Source organism: Python bivittatus, unplaced genomic scaffold (assembly GCF_059951505.1).
Source record: "Python bivittatus isolate LINGU-HERP-01145 unplaced genomic scaffold, Pbiv_v1 ctg000080_np1212, whole genome shotgun sequence".
Taxonomy (NCBI): domain Eukaryota; kingdom Metazoa; phylum Chordata; class Lepidosauria; order Squamata; family Pythonidae; genus Python; species Python bivittatus.
The window spans coordinates 39771333-39786857 of NW_028277035.1; the positions used below are offsets into that span (position 1 = coordinate 39771333).

At 37.4% G+C, this 15525-nt stretch overlaps 2 protein-coding genes across 8 annotated transcripts in view; one reads left to right on the top strand and one right to left on the bottom strand.

Moving 5' to 3' along the window:
* The first annotated feature begins 39 nt into the window (after positions 1-39).
* On the top strand, positions 40-13999 carry CNOT8 (CCR4-NOT transcription complex subunit 8). 3 transcript variants are annotated; one of them, XM_007423304.4, is made up of 7 exons: positions 40-57; positions 4407-4581; positions 8283-8476; positions 8907-9068; positions 11227-11371; positions 12531-12641; positions 12847-13999. In XM_007423304.4, exons 2-7 carry the CDS (start codon positions 4465-4467, stop codon positions 12994-12996), a joined length of 879 nt encoding a protein of 292 aa, XP_007423366.1. In that variant the 5' UTR covers positions 40-57; positions 4407-4464; the 3' UTR covers positions 12997-13999. The 3 variants fall into 3 exon arrangements, with proteins under 3 accessions (XP_007423366.1, XP_007423365.1, XP_025019236.1); XM_007423303.4 differs by lacking the exon at positions 40-57 and adding an exon at positions 67-232; XM_025163468.2 differs by lacking the exon at positions 40-57 and adding an exon at positions 476-646.
* Positions 13993-15525, bottom strand: part of GEMIN5 (gem nuclear organelle associated protein 5) — a 42553-nt gene continuing 41020 nt past the window's right edge. For all 5 annotated transcript variants that reach the window (XM_025163466.2, XM_025163464.2, XM_015891615.3 and 2 more), the window contains exon 28: positions 13993-14975. In XM_025163466.2, coding sequence (XP_025019234.1) covers positions 14808-14975 — 168 coding nt within the window. In that variant the 3' untranslated portion in view covers positions 13993-14807. The remainder of the gene's footprint in view (positions 14976-15525) is intronic.

A 15525-nucleotide genomic window follows, 5' to 3' on the forward strand; every position in this document is an offset into this window, starting at 1 on the left:
CAGCCCTTTTGTCTTTCCGGGATCTTCCGGGGGGCGGAAGTTTTCTGCCCGAGGAGGGTCAGTGGGCTCTCTGTAGGGCGCATGCGTGCAGGGAAGGGGGGAAAGGGGGGAAAAAATCCCTCAAACCACTGAGTGATGTAAAAGGGCCAGGCTAGAGCGGCTTCCAGCTGAGACCACGAAGGCGGCGCGAGGGGGTAATAACGGTCCGGCGCTCGATTCTCCTGCGCTCCCGGTGAGGCGGCGCGCGCGGGGCTTCCTTTTCGAGCGCAGGCTCGCAGAGGAGGTTCAAGGCAGGGCGGGAGGGCCCGAGCGCCTGGGGCGGAGCAGACCTTTTGTTTGCAGACCGGATGTCCTGGGTCTTTGGGAAGGCGTTTCGGTTTGCTAGCTCTCGTGGTCGACTTCCCAGAGGCAGTGGGGGTTGGGGGGGAGCTGGTCGCCACGGTGATTTGGCTGCCTGCTGAGCCCTCGCCTTCATCAAGCCAGGGCAGAAATTCAAAACTCAAGTCCTCTGAATGGAAGGAAAGCATTAAAATGGAAGGTTCTGTTTTTAAAAGAGGAAAAAAATGGCCTGGCAAACGCTTCTTGCTTGAGGAGAAATAAACAGTGCCTCACAGGGCCATGTTGCAGCAGACATACCACTTGCTAGGTGATTGGAGATTGTCGTAGTAACGATAACCAGTGTAGCCTCTGGTTAAATTTCCCATCCTTTCCCTCCCTAAATGACTCCTGAAAAGAGATGCGCGCGCGGGTTTGTGTAAGAAGAGAGAAAGGCTGGAGTGGACATTAAGGGCAGGAACTGGGGTGATCTTTGGAGAGGCGGAGTTTCCTGGGCCCGGTGATGTTGGGATAGAAGAAGCCAACTTTGCTATTGTGGCCGATTGCCAAGTGGGAGGGAAGGTAGATTCAGGTCAGCACCTAAAAGGTTTGCGGTTGTGTTGGGCAGTCTGGATTTGAGACCATCGCTCAGAAACAGGAGATGAAATGTTTGGGAGGGAAAAAACAAACCATTAACTCGTATCTCGTTCAGTGAGGGTGGTGCATTGTTTTTTCTTGCATTAAAATGATACACTTTATACATATATTTATTGCCAGAAGTCTAAAGGAGAGGGGAAGGGATTTCTTAAGGGTGTCTGCTGAAAATGCAAGTGTGTTCTTGTGTGTGTGTGCGCGTGTGCATTTGTACATGTATGTGTGTATAACTGGATAAACACTAAGATTGTTTCAAACGTTTGAGAAAAAGATAATATTTATGTCTTTATTCACTTACTCAGTTTATATCCCATTTTTCTGCTCAGAAGAGCACGTATTGTGGTTGACAAAATTTAAAAATATGATACTGAAAATTAAAAATGAGGATAAGTTAACAATTGGTGAAAGAGATGCATCTTTACTGATTTTCTAAATGCTGAGAGGCTGGGGTCAAATGCACCTCTAGAGAAGGTGTACTCTAATGCCTGGGAGCAACACGGGAGAAAGCCCTTTCCTATCAGATACTGTACATGACATTCTCACAGTGGGGGCAACTTCCAAATGAGTGTTCTTTCAGATATTCAGGCCCCAAGCCATTTAGAATTTTAAAGGTTAATGGCAATATCTTAGTTTCTACCAGTTAAACACTTATCATCTAGTGCAGATGTTTCAGTGCAGGCATCATGTGGTCTGTATACCTTGGATTAATTAGCAGCCTAGCTACTGCATCTTTCCAGTTGCAACTTCTATACATTTTTCAAATGTAACCCCATATAGACCACATTAGTAAAAGGTAAAAAGAGAAGTAATCAAGGTGCATATCAAAGTCACTCAATTAGCTTCTGTGGTTGCAGGTGGAACTAGAAGTTGGGCCTCCCTATTCTTTGTCCAACAGTTGAACCACTACACCACATTGTCTCTCAGCTCAGACATTCATTGAACTATGCTCTACCAAGAATTCTTCCTGATTATTTGCAATTTAAAATCCATCCATATCTATGAAGAGAATGTGTGCCTCCAAATCATCACCTATACTTATTAACACTTGTAGTTTTAGTTTCACCACATTGAATAATTTTTTGTAATCAGGAAACTTAATCTAATTGTTGAACTCTTAACAAGCCATCTTTATAAACGAATAACAGATCCTAAAATATATCCTTAATAAATCTCACTTATCTCCTACCATTTTCTCCTAACACTATTGGTTGTAATGTGCATCACAGCTATAGAATTCTCTCCTATGCTGTTCACATAACTTACTACACTGCCAATTACCAAGCTCTCTCAAATGTTTATAGTAAAACAATAAATTAAAATCAGACATACACATAGACAAACCAATTAAAAGCTTGTACAAAAATGGTTTTACAGTCTTAAGCAAATAAAAATTAGACCACTTATTTCAGGAGTATGCAAGAACTGGCACATTGCAAATTTCTGGGGAAGTCTCAAAGCTCTCCTATCATTTCTTGAATGTTTCCTCTTGGGGTCAGCCTAATATATGCATGTCTGTTTATTGTGTTGTGGTTGTGACTAGTTTACTGGAGTATGCAGCTAGCAGCTAAATACCTCTTTGGAGAATATTTGAACTTATAACCCTGAGCAGACAGGCCACTGCAAACATCTTATGACCAAAGATTAACCTCTCCAAAGCATTGATTTATACTCAAAACCAAAACCAATATTTATACTCAAAACCAATATTTAGGCCTCCCTAAATGAATTTATTGATAAATTACAGAAAAGGCTTATTAAATAATCTTTTTCTATGCTGGTTCACTAGTGTTCTTTATCAAGAAGAAAAATGGCTATGACAGTGGTCCACAACTTCAGATTTTTGAACTCAGTTGTTAGGGATATCTTCCCCCTTCTTATTTCTGAATTTTTGGTGGGTCTGCAAAACACCCATATTTTTACCAAGTTGGATCTCAGGAGTTTATCACCTGACTCACTCAAATGAGGAACATGAATACTTTTGACATGTGCTATGGAACATTTTGAGTCTGCGGTAATGCCTTATGGTTTGGTGAATGCTTCTTCAATCTTTATTAGATTTTATAGATGAGATTTTTCATAACAGTTTGGACTCTAATTTCATTTTTTAGGTAACATTTTTTCTAAATATTCAGCTTTCCACACTGAACACACCAGGCTGTATTTGAACAGTTTTGCCAACACAACTTAGGTGTTAAGTTTGAGGAATGTGCTTTAGATCTGTCTGTTTTAGGGTACTGCATCTTTCTGAGGGCCTCCAGATGGAGCCTGCCAAAGAGAGTCCACTTGTGCTGGCAAAGCTTTGGATAATTTTTAACTTTTATCAACACTTAGTATCTGATTTGGCAGCTTGCAGAAGAATGTTAACCTGTTTTATTGAGAAATGAGCCCTTTTCAAGTGTGATTCTGATCAGCCTGTCTATTATTAAAACTGGGTTTTGCCTCCCAGCTCCTCTTTGGCATCCAGACCCCACTTGCCCCATTTGTTCTTCAAATGGGTGCTTCTGATTTTGTTTTGGGAGTGATTCTTCTCCAGGCAGCTGAGGGTTTTGGACAAGAACTTTTGCCTTGCTCCATTTATTCTGACTAACTGCTTAAAGGAGCAGTGATGTTTTTACACAGGGACTCTTGGTGGTGGAAAATGGTTTTTCTGATGCTGTCTTTTGAAAGGAGTCTCAGTCGCAAATATATTGCTGTCCAACATTGTCAGGAGGGCCCTCCTTTTACTTTGGGGGATGAAGTGTGGTTCTCTATCAGGTTTCTACCATTCATACATCCCCCAAAGAAATTGGGCACCAAATGTATTGGGCTGTTCTCTGGATCAGCTCAAATCAACCCAATTACTTTTACTGAGGTTTGTTTACTTGAAAAGCTAAGTTTGTTAATGAGAGATTTACTGCTCTGGTTGCCTAATCCTTTTGCTGCATAACATGATTGCTTACTGCTTTGCTCCTCACTTTGATACTGGTAGAAACTGCTATTATTTCGCCATCTGCACTGGTTGCAAGTCTGTTTTCACACCTAACTCAAAGTGATAGTTGTAATCTTGAGGAATTTAAATGTCTTGGGGCAAAGTTCTCCAATATACTCTTCTTATACCTATCTAGATTCTAAGACCTTATACATATCCCTCAAAATGAGGGGAAGGTTATAGTAAAGCAGTTACAGTTGTGGCCACCTCAACTGCAAAATACTTTCCCTCAAATATTCTCCTCATATTTCTGTTTTTTCTTTTTGGTGGTTATATATAGAGGTCTTTATTATGTGTTGTTTTCATCATTGTTCATTACTCTTTTTTACAATTACTTACATTGCTTAGAGCACTCTAATAATTGAGTTGTTTAGAATTAATTTGTCCATCCTAAGTGTTGCTGAGTATGATATTCTCATCAGTAATGAGTATTATATTGCCTTTTTTCTTCTTTATCTACAATTGTTAGATATTTTGAGAACTTGGAACACCCATCTTCTATTGTGATTGTGTACAAATCCTTCAAGATGCCAGCAGCGCTTGCTGAAAATAGTCAAGTGATCTGTGAAGTATGGGCAAACAACTTAGAAGAAGAGATGAGAAAAATTCGGGAAATTGTTCTCAGCTACAGCTACATTGCAATGGTAAACCTATACTTTGTATATCGCTTTTATTCTGATTTAAATTTTTGTTTAGAAATGTCAGTTATTCTAGTTTAAATCTGTGTGTTCAGTCTGGAATCCACTTGATATTTTTAAAGAAGCCTATTTCAGCATTTTTATTTCTATTAAGTACTTCATTTAAGTGGCTTATGGAGTTCAAATCTGCAAATTTAGCATTGGTTCCTAGTATTATTCCTATGTAGTCCCTAGTTAATGTAAAAGTAGATTTTTATATAAACATTGATATATGTGACATTTCTGTAGTAACATTCTGGACTTTATCATTGTATAAAGCTTATTTGTAAAATCTTGGCCCATTTGGTTGGATGTTTTTAGAGAATGCTGGCTTACATAAATCTGCCATTCTCAGATAAATCAATTTAGTTATATCAGAGTGGGTTCTGAGGTATCCATCCATTCATAAATCCCTTAATTATTCTTCCATTTGTTTTTATTCCATGTTATTAACATAGAAGCCTTTCTGAAACACACTAGATATATGCAAAAATATTGTAAGGGCAAAACATCTCAATCCTAAAACACCCTGTTGCAAATTCACCAGAAATATTTCAACATATGAATGAGCTATTCCTGGTTTTGATTTCAGTGACTTAGCAGGATTAGGGCCCATACATTTCCATGTTCAAGATTTGGAACTGGCTTAGAATCCTGAGATTCTCAAGAAACTGAATTGTGTGATAAAACTCTATGCTCTGGTCTCTAGCTGTATCTCTGTGGAAAAATAACTCTCTTTGTCTTCTAAACTACCAAAAGAAGAATCAGGTAGCCTTTGATGCCCATGGTTTCATTACCTCTATTCATGCATAAACGGTTGCTAAAGAGAGACCAGATCTCAGTATTCACAGTAAAGGTTTTTGTGTATCTGCAAAATATCTTTACACATGCCCAAGTCAAGTACTTTTCTTGATGTCTTGTTAACTGTGGTTTCATTATCCATGGTTGCTAGCCTGGAGTAGAACCCCATGAAGAATGAGGGTAACTTATATTGTGCTACAGTTACAAAGATGAACTTTAAATAATTTAAAACTGTATGTATTTTGCAAATGAGTTATACTCTATTAAATTGTATGCAACTCCATAACCAAGCACAAATCATCCTTTAGGATAGTGTGATAGGGCAGATCTTCACTGGTATCACTTATGATATGTGCAGTAGGAGTATGTAGCTTCAGATTTAAAGGCAAGAAGGTGTTCCAGAGATTGTTAGGGTGCAGATAATGCTTGTCTTTAAAGCAATTGCATGACCTCAGTAAAGTAAATTGAATGCAGTGAAAGTGAGTTACTAAAGTGTCTCTGGTAAAACAAGAAGGGACACATACATATCTATCACATTCCCTTTTGGGATAAGCATTGTGATACAAAGTACAGAAAAAGTATAAGAAATAGTAATAGTATGCAAACGATTTAAATGCATGAGGTTAAAAAATACTGCTGTTTAATTGAAATATGGGTTATATACTACCATTCACTTTAAATTTTCCATACCTTTCTATACTCCTAACATTTCCTGCAAATCATTTGGGGTCGTAGCCAACAGTATAGCATTACTGACATACAAAAATACAGATGTTCCCAACAAGTGTTCCTCTAGCCTCACCATAAGCACATATGTATCCCATAAATACATTAAATAACCACAGAAACATTGCATATCCTTGTTTGTCTTTCTGCTCAATGCCGAATTGTTTGCTAAATATTTCATTTATTTTACGTATGCTTTACTTCCATCAGATGCCTTGCATTCACCAACCTTCAACTCCATATTCATGTAAAACTTTCCATAATTCAAATCTACTTAATTTCTCATATAGTTTTTTTTCCAAATTAGCAAATGTTCAATATATGTTCTTACGTTTATATATTTACAGTATACTCACTGAAGAGAAAAAATCTGGTCTGCAGACCCCTTGCTCAGCTTGAAACCACATTGCACTTCCCAGATTGTGCTCATTGAGAGGGTTTATATACTTTCAAGTCAGAATTCTGTCAGACACCATCCCAGGTTTACTTAACAAATCCCTTTATACTTTAGGGAACAATTCCTCCAATCAGATACAATCTTTACCACACATTAAATAAATCATATAGCTGGTCTGTAAGAGAACCACATATTTTAACATTTTTTTAATTACACAGTCTACATCTGCAGCCTTACTATTTTTTAACATTCTCACAGCATTTATGATTTGCTTTTCTTTTTTTTAATGGGATACTAACATTTATAACATTTGTTCTTATTTTACTCTTCAACATATTATTATTATTCCCCTATAGGCCTTGAAAGTGCTACTTTTAGCATTCCCTCATTTGAATTTGATCCCTAATCTCTTTTATTTCTAATCCCATTTAATCTTTTTCACCTGTTCCCAAACTATTTTTTATTTCCATGAAAATTAGTCTGCATTTTCTCTACCCCTTTTAATCTTAACAATTCCTTGCTCTTTGACTACAGTGCAGTTGACTTTTTCTCTGCCCTCTTCAATGTCCTTCCTCTTTCTCTTAGTTTAACATATATGCAACATTTTTTTTTCATTTAATCCATCAATTTGTACCCTACCATTTACTCCTCTTATAAGCTGTTGCAGTCTTCCATCTGTCATGATCAGCACCAGATGGGTATATAGCTTCATAGCTTTGGTCAATCAAGGCTTTCATATAATACTTTTTAGTAAAATAGTAGACTAGCCAAAATTACTCCCATACCATCAGCAGCTTTCTCTGCTAATGGTGAGGACAGTATTGGTCAATTTTGGCACACATTGACCAGCATGCCACAAATAAAACCAAAGCCCAGTTTTACCCCAAGCATGCTCAAGCCATCATGTTCAAGCTAGTACTATTGGAGACTATCTTGCAAGCTAACATAATTTTGCTTGCATCCCATCAATTAGAAGTTTCATGCAGCATATTGACACACATTCAGAAAAAAATATGGTGATGAATGAATATGGATTCAATGGAAAAGTAAGCGACCAGTGCAAGAGAAATGCTTTGCAATGGTTTGGTTCTATAGTGTGAACAAGGATTGTATTGCAAAATAAATATAAGAACATGAAAAAGAGTGAATTAATTGAGAGGAAGGGAAAAACCAAGGAAGTTATAGTTGGATGGAGCTAATGATATCCTGAAAAAGAGAAGTGGAAAGTTTAGAGAATAAAAGACAGTGTTTGAAGCAGTATATGGGCATGATGCAAGGATAGAAAGGTATGGAGAGATATGCTGTGTGGTTTTGTTTTTCTAGTTATGCTTATTCTTTTTTCTTAACCTGTATTTTTAATTTATTTTGCATTATTATTTATTCTCTATGCTTTACCCAAAATGGAACAGTATGATAGATAGATGTATGGTGCATGTATGTATGTATATGTGTGTGTGTGTGTGTGTATATGTGTGTGTGTGTGTGTGTGTGTATATATATATATGTGTATATATATATATATATATATATATATATATATATATATATAGGATGCCTGCTTTATGACAGTTGATCTGTTAGTGTGTAATGGAGAAGAATACATTTTACCTGTGAGTAGACGCTCTGCTCTTTGGATTGCTTCCATGAAAGTTAAATATACATATATATATATATATATATATATGGATAATATCCACATTTTATTGTTGCTTTGGGTTTCATTTTTTCTTACCTTCCATTATAGGACACAGAGTTTCCTGGAGTTGTTGTTCGACCTATTGGTGAATTTCGCAGTTCTATAGATTATCAGTATCAACTGCTCCGATGTAATGTTGACCTTCTTAAAATTATCCAGCTAGGCCTGACCTTCACAAATGAAAAAGGAGAATATCCTGCCGGAATCAACACCTGGCAGTTTAATTTCAAGTTCAATCTTACGTAAGTCTGAAGAGCTGGCAGCGTAGTTTCTGTTAGTTCTCTGTTCTACAAAGAGTTGTCGCCATAGAGAAACAAGGGGTTTTTGCCAATTTCCCATTCCCTTGTGAAAGAATTAAGTTTCAAAATCTGTTCAAAATCTTTAAAAGATATGTTATTTTGGAATAGAGTATTTCTGAAAATAACCTGTTGATTTCAAATACAGCAGGCCATTTTCAGGTAAGAGAAATGGGATGTTTTCCCACAGCTTAATGAAATAAAAAGATAATGCAAACTATTGAGCTTTTTTGTGTATGGGATAGAAGAGCTCCACAAACTTACTTAAACCATGTCATGGTAAATAGTGAATTGGAAGTAGTAGATAAATGATATCTAGTGATTGTTTAGAAAAAAATCAAAACTAGTTTTAACATGTATTTGTCTTTCTCATTAGGGAAGATATGTATTCTCAAGATTCAATAGATCTCCTTGCAAGCTCAGGATTACAATTTCAGAAACATGAGGAGGAAGGGATTGATACCTTACATTTTGCAGAACTACTTATGACATCTGGCGTGGTGCTCAGTGATAATGTCAAATGGCTTTCATTTCATAGGTTGGTCTAATTTTTCTGTATGTTAGTAAGCTTTATTTGCCTTTTTATTTGAGCAAACAAAATGGGGAGATACAGATTGTATGTTGGAATTTTCTTTTTTAGATTTTTTATCCTGCTTTTCTTATTTTTATAATAACTCAAGATGGCGAACATAGCTAATACTCCTTCTTCCTCCTATTTTCCCCACAACAACAACCCTGTGAGGTGAGTTGGGCTGAGAGAGAGTGACTGGCCCAAAGTTACCCAGCTGGCTTTCTTGCCTAAGGTGGGACTAGAACTCAGTCTCCTGGTTTCTAGCCTGGTGTTTTAACAACTAGACCAAACTGGCTCACAATTGCTTATAAAAGAATTCAGTGGCAGAGAAATTTGAATTCTGAATATTGTATGGTTTATAGATCACCAATGCTTTGCATCCATGTTTTTGGAAATGTTTAGCCTTCTCAGATTGTCTCACTCTGAATGGTGATTTTGTGACAATATTCATTACATTTTTTCAACATTTCAAACCTGCCCATAGTGGTTAAATTCTGGACTTAACCTCACCTACCCCAAATCTAGTAATTGTTATATCAGATGATGATGAAGGCAATTATAGGTAGTCCTTGATTTACAACCATTCGTTCAGCGACTGTTTGAAATTACAGTGGCGCTGAATAAAGGGACTTATGACCTGTGCCCAAAGTTATGGCTGTTGCAGCGCTCCCATGCTCACATGATCAAAATTCGGACACTTGGCAGCCCACCCACACTTTCAACCACAGGGGCACTTCAACTCCCCCCACCCACCTATCTCCCCCATCTATGCTCTTTTGCCCCCCTGCTGCCCCACACTCCTCCGCCCCAGCTGACCTTCACTGTCTTTTTGCTCCTGCTGCTGATGAAATGTGCCCAGCCTGGCTGCTTGGCCAGGCTGGGCAGGGCTTTGTGCTGCAAGGAAAAAAAACAAACAAAACCAAAAGCAGACCCTTTGCAAAGAGCTCCTGGGCAGGGCTGGGCTTCATGCTGCCAAAAAAAAAAAAAAGCCAAAAGCAGCCCCTTTGCAAAGAGCTCCTGGGCAGGGCTGGGCTTCATGCTGCCAAAAAAAAAAAAAGCCAAAAGCAGCCCCTTTGCAAAGAGCTCCTGGGCAGGACAGGGCTGGCAAAGGGGCTTTTTGGCACACTGTGGCTCAGCTGCTGCTTTTGGCTTTTTTTTCCCCCGCAGCACAAAGCCTAGCCCCACCCAGGAGCTCTTTGCAAAGGGGCTGCTTTTGGCTTTTTTTTTTTTTTTTGCAGCATGAAGCCTAGCCCCAACCTGGCCCAGCAGCCAGGCCAGGCATGCCTCATTAGCAGCTGGAGCAAGATGATGGTAAAGGTCAGCTGGGGCCATGGAGCACAGGGTGGCAGGGGTCTTGGAGTGCAGGCTAACAAGGGCAACTGGGACTGGGCTGGGGCAGCTGCAGCTTTCCAGGGCATGGCAAGCTGCCCCAGAGCTCCCTGGCAGGGTGCAGGGTGGGCTAGAAGGGCAGAGATGGGGGGAGATAGGTGGGTGGAGGGAGTTGAAGACAGTCCCTAACCTTACAAAGGTTCAGGGCTGGGTGGGACCAAGCTTAGAATGGCTTGGATTGGGGTGAGTACTTGCTTAATGACCCTCGATTCTCAGTTAACTCAGTTAACAATGGTAAGTTGAGATGGTAAGAGTGCTGGGATTGAGGTCACTAAGTGATGTGGTCACATGACATGTTGCTTTATGACCGTGTTGCTTAGTGACAGAAATTCCAGTCCCAGTTGTGGTCATAAGTCGAGGACTACCTGTAATACGTTGCTGGTTCAACTTACTTTACTTTTCACAGGCATCAGCTTTCAGCTGTTTACTTGCTGCTGGAATTAAACGTATGACTCAGATTATATGACCACTTGACCCTCCTCCTGATTTGTTCTTACAAAATCCCTGTAAACATTGAGGTGCACTGAACAAGTACTTTTTGTTCTCAGTGTTTATTTGTGTATTTCATTTAGTAGTTCTACTTGTTCAGGAACTATCTCCAGTTTAGTTTCCAGTGCCAGTAATTATAAGCTGAACTGGAGAAGATTGAATTAAAATAGATCTTAATAGTGAATTCTGCTATATCTAGTCATATTTTTGTTAACTAACATGTGCCATTGCACTATTACTTCATCAGTGGCTATGACTTTGGTTATATGGTGAAACTGCTGACAGATTCTAGACTTCCAGAAGAAGAACACGAGTTCTTTCATATCCTGAATCTTTTCTTTCCATCTATATATGATGTTAAGTATTTAATGAAGAGCTGCAAAAACCTGAAGGTACATTTTATCATTGTAATTGCAAAACATAAAACATAAAATAAGTTGCTTTAAAGCTGAACTAAAACAAGGAATGTTTAGTAGATTTATGATCATTTAAAAAGCAGTATAATTAACATAAGTTGTATATTTATATAAGTACATGCCAGTTTTGATTCAATAGTTGTTTTTAATTTTACTATAATTACAAATTCTCTGAAAATCAAATGCCATTTGGGAAAGTGGGAGCCAACTTTTGCATCATGACACCATATGATTGCTTGGCAAGAATATATGCTGTTTATTCCCAGTTTTCTCATCTTAGCAGCTCTTTAGCAGAAATAAATTTATTTTTCTTGTGCTATTGGAGTATAACTGCACAAGCAATCGGTGACCAGGAATATTGAATTCAGGTGGGAAAAACTTAAATCACAAACATAGCTTTTTTTCTCCACTAGCACAGGGATCAGGTACCCAGAAATCAAGACTGCCAAAAAATCCATCACATTTGGTTAGAACTATGGCTACTATGTCAAAAAAGGACTGCCTGCAAAAATCCAGGCAATCACTTGTTAGCAAAGATTTAGTTGTGTCTATCTCTTTGCTGCCTTCTAGTGGTTGTTTGGACTTTTATAGCCCCACTGGGCCCTATAAAAAAAAATCCAGGGGAAATATGAGTCATATTTAAAAAGTAGGTTGTACTGTGTACTATATTTGTACTATATTATGAGAAAATAATGCTCGAATTTAAATTTTATCAGTTTGCTAGGCTACATGACAGTTCTAAAGTAGATAGTAAGAAACTTATTTGGATATAACAGTATATTCAAGTTCAGTGCAGCTATGATCTAATCAGAATGCTAAAAGCTTTTGAAACCTGCTGTTTTGTAATGGTTACATGTTTTTTTAATGGTAACTTGCTAGTTTATTCAAACTGTATAGTAATTCCATACTTTCATTGGTATTGCTTATTCAGTACAATAGTTTGTAACCACTGAATTATTGCTGGAGATTAATTATGTACATAGGTTTGAAGCTTAGCCTTGAGAGTTTCAAAATTCTTTTAAAATTCTGGACTCTACTTACTTCTGTAGCCCTCAACTAGCCAGTCAAAAGAGGTCAGATGGAACATTGGCACGTTGGGTGGGCTCTTGTGTTTCAGATGTCTCCTTTATTGCAGGGAGGTCTTCAGGAAGTTGCTGACCAGCTAGACTTGCAGCGAATTGGCCGGCAGCACCAAGCGGGGTCTGATTCATTACTTACAGGGATGGCGTTCTTCAGAATGAAAGAGGTATGCTCATTTTGCTTCCTCCCAAATGTTTGGCTTGTGGTCTGATGCTCTTCTTGATAATCTCTTCAATACTTTTTGAGACTCAATACTATTTTTAATTCCTTTGGATTATGCAAGTGTCGGCCACTGTTGAAATGATTGGTTTAAATATGCCCCAAAATGTGTTTGGTGAAATGTGCAACCACTTATATGCTTTTTCCCCTAGTTGTTCTTTGAGGATACAATTGATGATGCAAAGTATTGTGGGAGACTATATGGCCTCGGCACAGGAGTGGCTCAGAAACAGACTGAAGATGTAGAAACAGCCCAAGAGAAAATGAGTATTTTGGCTATTATCAACAACATGCCACAGTGACAGATTGGTGCTTTATGACATGACATGGGTCCACAGAGGTAAACTTCCTTCTTAAAACTGTTTCACATCTTTCCAAGAAATGGTGAAAGAACTAGTGTTTTTTTGAAGAGGGAAAAGCATCTTTACTTTGAATCTTGGTAGATTCTAATTAAGTGATTTCATAATGGCTGGAGCGTTTTGTCTTCTATGTAAAAATCAGATACAAGCTACATACAATGTATATAACTCCTTTTTATTTTAAACTTTACTGAATTTGCAAGGAGTAGTTATTTCAGAACTTTCAGCAGAGCTGAAGTTCTTCAGTGCACTTGCAGATTTAGTTCTTACAGCTTATTTTAAAACTTCTTTTGCTCTCTGTGAGGGTGATGTGTTTCTAAGCCCTCTGCTAGTTTTTATCTTTTGTGTAAGTCAGTCTGTGAAAGTGATCCATTCAGCCCTGGTGGTGGAGACAGTGCATGAACATAATTTAAATCTATGCTAGAAGCCACCATAATGGTGGTTCTGGATGGTATTATCACTAGTTCCTCCTTCCTTTAGCTTGCTGGGCCATGATACCATATTGGCAACTTGCATCTTAACAACTTTAGTATAGAATAAATCTGTCAGCATGCTTGAGACTGCAATAATAATTGGGACCAAAAATAGTTTCATGCTGAGTGAAATACTTTAACCCTTCTGTGAATAGGATGCTCAGTAATTGGGTAAAATCACAAATATCTAATAATAATGGGCTACTAAAACTTTTAGATTACCATTTTATACTACTTTGAAGAGGAACCCCAGATTGTTCAATGACTATAGATTAAAAGTTCATTTAATAGTTTTGCAAGTGTCATAATCCTGAAAACAAAAATCCTGTTGAGGGAGGGAAAATCTTGACAGTGTGAGATTTTAACAAGCTTAAACTCCCCATTATGTAAAGTATTACAAGCTGCTGTCAAATGCATCTGTATATATAATTGGTTCTTAATTTTGTAAAATAAAGAATTTTCTTAAAGCATGAGATTTTGAGTTCTATTAATTTTTTAAAAAGAATGTTCAATAATTATTCTTGTGTCAAAGAACTGTCAACAAAAGGAACTTAATCACTAGATAACAAGGCTCTCAGCTACAACACCTACATTCTACTCTTCCTGCTTACACAAGTTTTCATTAAGGTTCCTGGGTCTAGACTTGTTTCACTTTTCATGTTGCGTATAAAAATATTTTTTAATCCAGTCTTGAAAAGTGGTTTTCAGCAGAGTTCAAATTACTGTAGTGTTAGTTCTACTACAGTAAAAATATTTTCATCTCTACCTGAGTTCTCCTCTGTCCTTCTATTTATGTAGAAGACATCTTTGTATAATGTTGCAAACAGAACAAGCGGTATATATCAAATGATGCACTATGCTTCTAGTATTTCATCAGATCATCTGTAGTTTTCTTAAATATGAGTCTTTACCTTCAAATACTGGAAGAACTTTAGACCAGGAAGAGTATTTCAATGGCTTGAGATGTATACTATGTTATTTATTGATTAGGTATTCATAGATCACCTGTCTTTTAAAAAGAGAGATGACCAAATAGTTCATATGGTATGTTTATTAGAGAGGTGTTATGCAGAGTTTCCTTTTGAAATAGAAAAAAATTTGGCAGCGCTTGAAAAAAGTAGGTAAGTATTTGTTCTGTTTTTTCCACATTATTCTATTACACTCAATAACTGTCCAGTTTGACTGTATAACAGTAGTCTTCTAATCATTCATTCTAGAATGAAACATACTTCATAATGGTCCTTAACATCCAGGGGAAAAAGATAAGGTGTAGTAAGAATTTCATGTAAAGAACTTTTTGGAAACTTTTTTATATATGTGATTTCCTCCATATTTTCTAAGTAGATTTAATGACTGCTCCTGTAATTCTGGAATCAGATCCACTTGGCACTGGGCACCCATGTGAAGCACAATAAGGCAGCACTCCAATACATCAGGGAAAGGGGAAGCCTATAAATAAGTAAATAAATAAATAAAATTAGAGCCTTCAAGTAGGTATCTTATTCTGCAGTTCATTGAGTCTAACTTTCATTATATTTAAATTAGCAATGCATGAACTTTATATATAACACTCATACACATTGCAAAGTGAGTAACAATATGAAATTAAAACTAGCCTTATGCCATTCAAATAGTATCAGTTTTAACAATTTAAAAATAGTTTTTAAACTATTAATGACCAAATTAGAGTTAGATGAACACATCCTCCCCATCAGCTACTTAAAATTGGAAGTTTATCATAGTGGTCTATTCTAAGAGTATTCAATTATACTACTCTTCAATTTTCCAAATTGAAGATATTTTTCATTTTATAGTTTGGTGTACAAGTACATTGCTTCCTACAAGCTATATCTTTCCCAATTGCAGAATAACCACAGATTTTCTATCTGTAGGAAGAGTTTGGAACAGCACAATGAACACAAAACACTGTTAATGTTTTTTGTTTGAACGTGAAAAAGAACCAGAAAGATCATTCTACAAGAAACTGTTTTAATTGATG

Excerpts from the sequence above, each read along its gene's own strand:
- CNOT8 (XM_007423304.4), top strand. The coding sequence starts at position 4,465 with ATGCCAGCAGCGCTTGCTGAAAATAGTCAAGTGATCTGTGAAGTATGG. Across the intron at positions 4,582-8,282 it reads GCTACAGCTACATTGCAATG|GACACAGAGTTTCCTGGAGT; the intron begins GTAAACCTATAC and ends CTTCCATTATAG. Across the intron at positions 12,642-12,846 it reads CGTTCTTCAGAATGAAAGAG|TTGTTCTTTGAGGATACAAT; the intron begins GTATGCTCATTT and ends TTTTTCCCCTAG.